The sequence below is a fragment of the Taurulus bubalis genome (assembly GCF_910589615.1).
Source record: "Taurulus bubalis genome assembly, chromosome: 2".
Classification (NCBI taxonomy): Eukaryota; Metazoa; Chordata; class Actinopteri; order Perciformes; family Cottidae; genus Taurulus; species Taurulus bubalis.
This window is the reverse complement of record NC_136590.1, coordinates 7,762,737-7,774,076: the sequence shown is the minus strand read 5'-3', so window position 1 is coordinate 7,774,076 and position 11,340 is coordinate 7,762,737. Positions and strand designations below refer to the sequence as shown.

Sequence of the window (11,340 nt, the reverse complement as noted above, 5' to 3'; positions counted from 1 at the left end):
AGTATCAGTGAAAGGCCCCGATCAGCATGCCGGGCTCAAGCTAAACATCGCCGACCCCATCGGCCGTCGCTCTCCTTCTCAACAGGCTGTAACTCACATGTAAAGCACCACACACACACACACCGCCCACACACACTCTCCATCCCGGCAGCTCGGGAGCGTCGGCCCACGCTGCCGGACTCGTCCGACGATTAGCGACCGCACACACAACACCGAGTTCAGATTTGAAATGAGCAGAGACTGACCTACTTTAGGAGCATCTTTCTGTTCTTTTAAAGTTTACTTTTGTCTTTCTTTCAACCCTCTTTTCCTCCTCCTCAGGGGGGTCACATGGCACAGATGGTCCAGCCAATGGCGCGGCCTCAATCAGACCAGAGCGTGTGTGTTTGTGTCGGCATCCCCGACGCGATGCGCGTGTGTGTGCGTGTTGACGTGCTGGCTGGTGTGTGAATGGTGACTGTGTTTATGTTTAAGATCATTGATTTCATTGGTTTCTTGTTGGTCGTGTGTGTGTTTGAAGTATTCGTCCTCGCCCTCGCCGCCGTGTGTGTGTTCCTCGCGCGCGTGTGTCGGGTCATTGTCAACGTGCGTCAGATCCTCCCGCGTGTCCGCGTGTGTGTTCGGTTCCTCCGGATGCGCCCGTGTGCCGGTGACCTCCTCGATCCAGCTCCTGAAGCGGCTGACCCGGGTGTAGAGCGCGGGAGACGAGGGGCCGGCACAGCCGTAACCCCCGGCGACGACCCCGGTGAGGACCCAACGGCCGGTCTCCGCCTGACACACCAGCCCGCCTCCGGAGTTGCCCTGGCAACTGTCGTCGTGGCGGAGGCTGGTGTCCGGAGGACTGCCGGCGCACAGGGTGCCGTGGCTGGAGAAGCTGTCGCCGTAGCGCTTCTTGCATTGCCATGACGACATCAGAGGGACCCAGGAGGCAAGAACCGAGTCTAGGAGAGAAGATGGATGAGAGGATGAGAGGATGAGAAGAGGAAGTGATTGACTAAATCATCTTTGACTACTTTAGTGTGTTAGCATGCTAACTTGTGTTAGCATTAAACACAAGTACAGCTGAGGCTGATGGTGAAATCAAGTTTGATGAAAAATATTCCAAAACCTATTTTCAGATACATTCTGAGTATTCGTTTGATCTTTAAAGAGACACATATTTACCTGGTCCCGTCCAGCCAGCAGTAACCATGACAACGCAAGAAGACGGAGCGGTCCCTCCCGACGCCGCGTCCGCGTCCGGGAGGCACGCCGCATTGGTGTCGGGGTCAAAGGTCAGACAGCGACCCTTGGCGCTGGGCAGCTTCAACAGAGCCAGGTCGTGACCTCCGCTCGGACCCTTGAACTTCCGGTGGACCACCACCTGCTCCGGGACCAGGGTCTGCGCCGAAGCCCCGACGCGCACCACGTACCTGGACGGGTCGCCGCTGAACCTGCAGGAAGGGGAAACGTAAAAAGGCGGGTTCGCGCGGCCGCGGGTTCGGCGGTCGGTTTGTCGTCCGGCGTGAGAGTTACCTGCTGACGCAGTAGGCAGATGTGAGGGCCCAGCAGGGGCTGATCAGCGTGCCGCTGCAGAGAGGGTCGCCGTCTTCTTCCTGAGACTGAAGCCACACCGACACCTGCCACGGCCACGAGGTGCTGACGGAGAGCGGGAAAAGATCTCAATCAAAACTCCTTTCTTCCGTTTCTTTCAGTATTTAAAGTTTCTGATGGCAGTTTGATAACACTCAATCACTTTGCTCACATTAACCACTTCAACTTGTGCAATATAAATATGTTTTAAATACATTTTTATTTTGTCTGTATATATAATACTGTTATTGTTGATTCGTTACTGTTTTTATTACTGTTTTACTGTTTATTTATATTATGTTACTTGTTTTTTTTTATATTTTACTATGTCTCTTGTGTGCACTTTACCTGTCTGCTGCTGTAATCCTGCCATTTCCCCATTGTGGGACTAATAAAGGAATATCTTGTCTTATCTTATTTTAAACTGCTGTGTTGCTGTTTATGCTGACTAGACATTCTTCTTCTTTGTTTATCTTGAAAGAAGCTGCTGCAGGAAATTTACAACATTTTCAACTCTGTGCACAAGAGGATTTTAACCAGGGAGCACCCGCCTGATTCCAAGTACTTAATACTTTTAATTTAATGAAGTTTAATGAAGCTGCCATGTGTGTTCTGCTTAATGGAAAGAGGAGGCAGTAGGCTACATAAATACTAGCAGGAGGTCAGTGGAGGCTCATTGTAGTAATTTATTCCGGCTATATCATATTTATACTACAGTATTCACACTTTTTTAAATATCTGTAGAGATATCTATCTATCTATCTAAATGGTCCTACCTGAGCACGTTTTCCTCCCCCTGGCTCCTCCTCTTGCTCTCCTCCTCCACCAGCTTCCTCAGCCCACAGCTCCGCTCTTGAGGCTTGACCTTTACCGCTGACTCCCGCGGCGTGACGTCACACCTCGCTCCGGCGTCCAGCCTGCGCCTGCAGCCCCGGAGCCTCTGACCCAGAGACGGACACTCTCCCAGGAACTCCTCCTTCCCCGTGCACCTCACCTGGTCCAGGTGGATCGGCCCTTTCCCCTGACCGAACCCTCCGGATGCGACCGCTCCACCACTGAAAGGAGAGAGGAAAGGTGTCTTAAATATACAAAGAGACGTATCTGAGAATAACTGTGTCTCCTTCATATGTATAAATACTAACCTGTGTCCCAGCTGTCTGCACACCACGGCTGCATTCAGGTCGTTCCAGCCCGAGTCACAAATACTTCCCCAGTCACCATGGAGATACACCTCGACTCGACCCTCCTTCCTGCTGCCGCCACCCACGAGACGCACCAGGGGGCCTGACAGGAAAGAAACACACATCCCTCATTCATATTCATGTCGGTGCACCTCCAGACTCCAGTCTGCACGCACAGCGAGAGATACGTCCACCGACAGTGTTAAATGTCATCTGCGGCCCGGTGCCTCTTTATTCTGCCTCTATTCTCATTCTAATGGACTGAGTGTCTACAGGAGACCAAGTAAACAACTATTTATTCTCTCTGCTGTCAACATGTGGCATTTAAACTCTTTGGACTGGGAAAAACACTGATGTTTTCACACCGAGGTAATGATACGGCGCCGCAAAAGGAGACAGAACTGGTTTCTCCCTTTCAGAGATGGGATAGAAACATCTTTTGCATGCTTATTGTCCAAATAGTGTGATGCAGTGTCTGCAAGGGTTTAATAAAGTAAAGTAAACAGCTCACGGCCTGGCATGAGACCAGGGACAGCGTGCCCTTTTTCATACAGAATGAACTGCAGTAGCACAGTCACCAAACTTCTGCAGTGCAGTGCAATGCTCCTAATGTTTTTGCTGGTTTCCCTCTTTTGTTCTCCTCACTGCATTTGCCTTTCAAATGACCAAAAACTCACAAGATGTAACACAGCAGTCTGGGCAGACGTATACTAGACGCCGTTGGCACAGACAAGACAAATATAATTACAATACGGAATAATAAAGAGGTGAATCAGCCCAGTACGCACCGTTTTTCTAAATAAATGTGATACCGTATCTCATCTCTTACCCGTGGAAGGTGCGATAACCGGCACTTCGTTGGTTTCTTGGCTGGGTCGTCTCCTGCAGCGAACACCGACATCCTCACTGTGCGAGCAGTCGGTGCGGCCCCAGATCCCGTGTGGACAGTCCAGCAGGGAGGTCTCAGATCCCTCACAGTGGACGTCGTCCAGGAGGATCAGACCGAGGCCCTCGCCGAACGTCCCATCTGATACGACCTCAGCGTGACCCCTGAGGTGGAGAAGAGGTTCATGTTTTTACCCTGTTTGTACTGTGTCTTTGAAGTTTTTCCTTTTTCAGATAAAAATAGTTAAAATAACACGTGAAAAGTGATACACAGTAACATCTTTGTGGGCTTTCATCATTTAATGAGCATTATCATTTGCCAAATTGATGATCAGCAAATGTAAATTGCAATAAATTATAATAATACAATCAATAATTTTGAGTAACAGAACCTTATTGAAGGGCACATATCATGCTATTTTTCTGGTTCTTACTTGTTTTTGGGGTTTCCTCTTAACCATGTTTCCATGCTTTGATGTTCAAAAAACCATATCTATTATCTTTTTGTCTGAAACGCCCCGTTGCAATTTTTTTTTATGCAATTGTATTTACAAATATTATATATTATATTATGTTTACAGAATTCCGCAAAGAAATCAAAGAACTAATATTGGCACATTGCCTCAAAAACAAAACAAGTGAAACCATGACAGACAAGAGAAAGAGAATAACAACTATTTTATAACCAACCCCACCAATGGCCAGAGATGGAAGAATTTGTCTTTACAAAACATCTGATGACGTCTTCAGATCACTTTCAAACATCAGGAACGATATGAATGTGTATTTAGTCGTTGTTCATCTGTTTCCATACCTGTAGCCCAGCTGTCTGCAGACCACCTCTGCATGCTGCTGGGTCCAGTGGTCGTCACACACCGTCCCCCAGTCACTGTTGTGGAAAACCTCCACCCGACCCTCCCAGGGACTGTCTCCTCCAACCAGACGCACCACTCCGTCTGAAACAGGTTCACATTGTGGCCGTTATAAAGATGCAAATGTGAATATGGTTGAAAGCAGATGTACTTGACTTCACAGAGAATCCTTTATGCAAACCTGAGGCAAGACTACATTTGTATAGATGCAAACACTAATCCATCATTTTGAATTCATTATTAACCTTAAATGACTTTGATGGATAGTAGCTGTTATTTCATGCCGTAGATATGTTACTCCTCAGTTCCCATAATTGCTGCTCGTCACTAAGAGGATGTTGCTGCTTCATGCAGTCGTGATTTATTTATGTTCAGCGGCTATAAATAGCAGCTTGAAGCCCAGCAGTGTGTCCAGTAAGCTGTGAGTGTGTGCTGTAAATGTACCTGTATAAGGGCTGCAGGAGACCCCAGCATCCTCCATGTGGTCACAGTTGTGCTGCTCCCAGTCGCCATGGGGACACTGCTCCAGAAAGAGCTCGTTTCCTGTGCACTTCACCGCATCCAACAGGATCGGGCCTGAACCCTGGCCAAAGTGAGCCCACGACCAGGCCTTGGCCACACCCCTACAACACAGACATGCACTGTTTTTTAATGTTTTTAATTAGGACCTGAAGGTTGACAGTTAAAGGATCACTTAATGCATTGCATGTCATCCTGATGGGAACATCTGGATGGCTTTTCATGGTAATCCATCTAATATCTTAAGAGATATTACACTTAAAACATGAATTTCAACCTCATGGTGGTGCTCGAGGGAAAAGTCAGAGGTGACAACAAAATGACACAACATCAGCACGGCCACAAACATATAAACCTGAGGTATAGTGTTTCCCAGTTCTTATACATAGCAAAAGAAAACACTCTAAAATGTCCAAAATAAATCAAATCATCCAAATAAATAATGAATAGCTCCTACAAGGATGTTTAAGTGGTGATTATTTATTGATGCTGAAATGCTACAAAAGGCAGTTCTGTGTGTTTTCGTGGGTCCATGCGCTCCTGCTCCTGTGCACAGCTGACCTGCATCAGACTTTGACCACAGTTGTGACAAAAAAAATCAAATCCATCTCTCTTCTCTTCTTGTAATGTGTTAACATATTTCATCATCTTAAACTCTAGGGCCATTAAAATGAGACGTGGGGTAACAAGCTAACGCCTCCCCATCATATAAACCACAACTGACTGTTAGCTCATCGTATAGGACTCGGTTGTCAGTCAGCAAAATGTTTGACACACACATACCTGTTGGGAAAAATCCAATCACTTCACATTGTCTTTAAGTGTAAAAACCCATCGGTGCCTGTGAGCAGCCGTGTGAGAACCTGTGCATCAACTTTAAAGCATCCATTATTCAGAGGCACAAACACAGACGGTGAGATGTCCCACTGTGTTAGAGGAGATGAAATGCAACCTAATGTTGAACATGGAAGGACTTCTTTCCCTTCACAGCTACAACGCCAGCATTTTGTTTGACACTCAAAGTTGTCAGGGATGTTACATCTCCTCTGCAGGGGAAACACACTGTGAGGAGGGAGACACCTGCAGAGGTTCAAACCAGCAAGTCTGCACCACCTGACTGCATTTGTCAAATATGAAAACACAGATTTTTCAAGGTAGATTAATATACAAATCCTATCAGGTTCCCTTTGAAGCACAACTCAAGTTTTTCATAGTCATCCAGCCAACAGAAATCAACACAGATACAGTAAAAGTGCATCTCATTGTCAATTTCACCGAGCTCACACAACAAACAGATTCATATTGGGGCTATTATACATGCAGTTTCCTGCTCATGTTTATGTATACCCCCCAGAATACAGCTCTTGATATTATGTACTTTTTATGGTTAACAAATCCCATCAAAAGACTCAAAACCGATTGAGAGTTTATCTGAATAACACATATCAGTAAGTGAAAGCCTCTCCCTCTGTGCCGCAGAGCTCCATTGTTGTCCGGCTAACTATTAAAAACACATCAATGAGTCACCACATTGCACTGGATGACATGCTTGTTCGTCACGATGAAAACTGGCCACTGCAGTTTATTTCGAGACGATCCCACGCACACCGTCCTGCGGCTGTAAACACTCACTATAGCTCCGAGATGCGTATTAATCCACAGGTTAAAATAGACCCAAACAAAAGCATTTGGTTTGCTCCTGTTTGAGTAATTACAGCTACAGTGCCCAGCTGTTTCACTGTTTCACTGTTTTACAGGTACTACAGGTACTGGTTTTTTAAAATACAGCAGCTCCGTGTGCTGTGAGCGCCACCACCAACGCTGTCTTTCCTTTTTCCAACCCACTCAAAATCGACACAGGCCGGATTCAGACTGCTGCTAACTAAAGGTCTGTCTCCAGAGTGACCGAACCATAGATGCACACCAGGCACACAATATGGAGGAGGCAAAGGCAAACAGCAACATGGTCAGGAGAAAGAAATGAAGCCATATTTTACCTCGACTAGATTGACTGAAATGTTCAATGCAATCTGATGATTAAAAGCAGTTTTCATTGAACAGATTTATGTTGACTAAATATGATAAAGGACATTCGACACAGGACTAAGACTAAACATACTTCAGCTACTTCAGTGGGAGCCTACAGGCGTACAGAAGTATTGTGAGATGGATTAACACATTGTTGGCTTTGTCCAGTTCCTTTAATGCATACAACCCTCCACAGCTTTATGTGATGTAATGCACGAACCCCGTGGTTCAGGGGTGCTGGTGAGGGTCGTGTTTACGAGATGGCCGCCACACACATCTGTTAACCCGGTGTGAAGGTGTGAGACGTACCCGAAACCCAGCTGTCTGCACACCACCTCGGCATCGCTGTCGTCCCATTGGTCGTCGCAGACGGAGCCCCACCTCCCCGAGTGAAACACCTCCACTCGACCTTCAAAGTCTTCCTCGCCTCCGACCAATCGCAGCGGAGGGCCGCTGCCTGAGAGAGGATGTGGAAATACACCGATAGAGGTCAAATAGAGGTCAAATAGAGGTCGACAGCCTTCTCCCTCAAATTCTTCTTTTAATAGCATGACTATAATTATTAAGTAAGAAGGCATAACATATTACTACACAGGATGGGTTTAATAAAACTGAGTCTCTCAAGTGTGTGGAGGGTAAACACTCCGGCCTGGTTGCCATGACACCGTGGAAGTCACGCTGACCTTCCGGTGGCGCGCACACCACTGCGGCCTCGTTTCCATGGCTACAGTCACCGGTGACGAACGTCCTGCTCCGGCACACGCTGAGCGTGTTCTCGTCGCCGCGGCAGCCCAGGCGCTCGTAGTGGAAGAGGCCGGAGCCGGAGCCGAACTGCGACGGCTGCAGCGCCGCGCCGATGTCGCTGTCAGGAGGAGACGGAGGAGGAGGACAGGTGTGTGAAAATGTGGTGAAACGTTATTTTCTGAATGAGGCGGCTTTCGTCTCCTCTCACCTGATGCCCAGCTGCCTGCAGATCACGCTGGCGTCTCTGTCGGACCAGTGGGAGTCACACACCGCCCCCCACTGGCCGTTCAGGTAGACCTCGACCCGGCCGGTGCCGGAGGTCAAGCTGCCCACCAGACGAGCCGCACCTGAGAACAGATAAACACCCAGAAAGAGACGAGATGGTTTACAAAACCACAAGCGGTGCAGAATCAAATGTCCACCAGCAGCATCACGATTTCATGATCTATTAATTGTTTAAAGCTTCATTAATATGTTGAGTTTTTTGGTCACTTTGGGGCTGCGGAACAAGCTGTAAACACAACATGACATATATAATCAAACTGCTATGTCTTTACATCTTTTAGCTTTGCTTTGATCGAAATGAACTCCTGAAGGAAGTCTCTGGCTCTTTAGATGCTACATTCTTCACTATGTCTGTTTTATTTTCCTTGCTGAAAACAGCTGCTGCTGTTTGTTGGAGAGTTTGTTGCCCAGATAATCAACAACAATTATCCAAAATGAACTAAAACGCCTGTAGAGCTGAGTGGGACCGCAGAGTCTTGGAGATGTGTCTCCAAGTTGTGGATAAATTAAACTAAGATTGATTGCCCTCTTTTATAGTGTTTCAGTTGAATTCATTTCAGAAGACAGCAGAAGAAAAACTCAACAACGTCTCACAAGATTATTTTTTTTCCTCAATATTGGAAATGGTTGATAAAAATGTAATTGGTTGAACTGGTGGAGTAGAATTACATTTATTTAATGGGAACCACTGCATTGGACTGTTCTTTAATAATGCCTTGTTTTGTGTATCTGTGTGTTTTATTCTAAATCATAAAGCACTGTCTTAAAAGAAGAGATATAAAGTCAGAGTGCATCCCTGCTGATCTGTGGCCGTACCCTGGTGGCAGTCGCAGTAGGCCCATCCGATGGCTCCAGAGTTTTGTCTGAAGAAGCACCAGGGGTTGGACTCTCGGTCTGGGTTCCTGCAGTAGCTGTGGTCGCCCAGCCCTCGGCCCGGGTACTGCATGACGTAGTCGGGAAACTCGGTCCACTTCAGACAGGGGGCGCCAGAGTCCGTCTGAGACACGGTGCCGTTGTAGTAGCCCAACTCTGTGAATCCCTCAGAGCAGGACAGAGGCACTGCACAGAGAGAAGGAGGGCGGGGAGAGAGAGTGAGTGTATGTTGAGGAAGATGGAAGAAGGAGATGTTGTGGATGAAAGGAGGAGGATTTGGGTCAGAGAGGACAATGTGAATAAAAGGGGTGGGGGGGAGGAAAGTTTGGGAGAAGTGAGAGGAAAGAGGAGTGGAATTGCTCTTATTCAACTCACATTATCCCCCATGTCTGTATTTTATCTGAGCATAAAGGCTTACATGGATGATTCTCACATGGTGTCCGCTGCCACAGCAGGATCCTCCCTAATGCATTTTACCCCCGCTGATCCACGTTGAACCGCTGAAATCTCCATAACCTTAAACCAGCCCCTCACTCAACATGGCGATCACACACACTTCCAGTAATCTTCTCTGAGAAGGAGGAACGTGTGAGTGGAGCTGAGACAGACGGAGAGTGAAACCACCGACATCAAAGTGAGGCAAAATTAGGCCACAAAATATAGAGCAGGTTATATACTGCGGCCAAATAGAGACTTGCATTCAGTATTAATGAATTATATGGCACCATTTAACTTGCAGAGTGGTACACATAGAAGCACACTAATGCACTCCGAGGTCTCTTTGTTTACAGGACATTTGTATTATGTAAATGATGCACCCAATTTTATGGCGATCCATAATTATTCTAAAATATAAAACAACATACCTGACAAAAGCACGAGAGGACAAATCGGGGAATCGCCAAAGTCATTAAGATGCATCGTCTGCATCCAATAGTTTTTAATATCGTTCAAAACATGATCACAAAAATGTCACTATTGTATTTATTTAGGCGTTTGTTATCTACTTGTTAATTTTTCGCTTTCTCCTCGTCTTTCTTATTGCTGCCATCTTTACTTACAGCTAATTTTTAATCCTTCCGTTATTATTATGATTTTTTTCTTGCATCTTGCTATCCTGTCTTGTTTACTTTCCTTTTTTTGTACTTCTTTTTCACCTCCACTCTCTCTCTCTCTCTCTGAAGGGTTTCAGTCTTTCTCTGCACACACTGAAGCTTTAAGGGTGTTTGAGGCCAAGCAGTTACTAATATGATTAATGGCAGAGGTGCTTCAGTAACCAGCAACAGTCTTATCTCTTCAAGACACACAGCTTGGCCGTCCTGGAACACTATCTCTACACGGTGCAACCCTCATGCCAGCACACACACACACACACACACACACACACACACACACACACACACACAGATCTGCTGCATAGTGCCCGGGACAGAAACACACAATAAATTACAGTCAGGCAAAAACATACACACACACTGGGTCCAAATTGGAGGAAGATAAGAGGAAAAGCAGGAGGAGGAAGCAGAGAGAGAGAGAAAGAGAGAGAGAGAAAGAGAGAGAGAGAGATAAAGAGAGAGAGAGAGAGTCAGAGAAACTATAAATAAATCAGGCAGAAATGCACAGAACTAAAACAGAAATCTATCCTCAAACTATAAATAATACAGAACACACTTGTTCATTGGACCCCAAAAACAGCCCCACCTGGCATCCAAACCTTAAATAAAGCCTCTGACGTCAGTGACATAAAATGTGCCTGTCTCTTTAAATTCGATACAGGAAGAAACTGAAAGCAAAATCTTTCCTGTGAAAAACAAGTGGGATCTCCGTCGTCGTTTCTCCTCTACAGACCAACACCCACAGACGTAAGTATTCATTACTGAGCTAAACTTTCACTATTAACACATAAGAAGTTAAACATATGTTGTGTGGATGAACACAAGGTCCTTTTAGTAACTTTCATATTACATGGTCTCCATCAGGAGATCGAGTTGTTTGTCTCGATGTCCTTTTAAGGACTTTTTGTAAATGTCGGCCATTCAAAGTTGATTCTTCAGCATTTGACAAAAGAAAACCTCTCAACACAAGCTCCATTTATTAGCTTTTCTGGAACTTTTCACATCGTCTTCATGGATATTATTATATTCTATTGTAATGCTTTTTTCAACTGCTGTTTTCAAAGTCAAGCATGAACTTTGACCTCCAGCATTCAAGCCAACGACTCTCTCTGTCATCAATTACCCCCAAATGTGTTTTGATATCTGACGGGGCATTTATTTGAGTTCTTGTAAGAATTGCGCCCCCGCCCTCCTCCTGCTGCTCATGCAGTGCTGAGCGCCAGCATGGAAATCAGCACATTTGAAGTAACTGCTCTTGCATCAAAC

General features: G+C 46.1%; 1 protein-coding gene across 1 annotated transcript in view; it reads right to left on the bottom strand.

The window, feature by feature from the left end:
- Nucleotides 1–366: 366 nt before the first annotated feature.
- Nucleotides 367–11,340, bottom strand: part of LOC306753439 (neurotrypsin-like) — a gene marked incomplete at its 3' end in the record, with an annotated part of 36,689 nt that continues 25,715 nt past the window's right edge. The window contains exons 3-13 of the mRNA XM_079237305.1: nt 8,903–9,145; nt 8,010–8,148; nt 7,741–7,919; nt 7,367–7,514; nt 4,955–5,133; nt 4,453–4,594; nt 3,583–3,803; nt 2,349–2,856; nt 1,516–1,638; nt 1,165–1,433; nt 367–941 (exon numbers count right to left, since the gene is read on the bottom strand). Of these exons, the coding sequence (XP_079093431.1) occupies nt 367–941; nt 1,165–1,433; nt 1,516–1,638; nt 2,349–2,856; nt 3,583–3,803; nt 4,453–4,594; nt 4,955–5,133; nt 7,367–7,514; nt 7,741–7,919; nt 8,010–8,148; nt 8,903–9,145 (2,726 nt within the window). The remainder of the gene's footprint in view (nt 942–1,164; nt 1,434–1,515; nt 1,639–2,348; nt 2,857–3,582; nt 3,804–4,452; nt 4,595–4,954; nt 5,134–7,366; nt 7,515–7,740; nt 7,920–8,009; nt 8,149–8,902; nt 9,146–11,340) is intronic.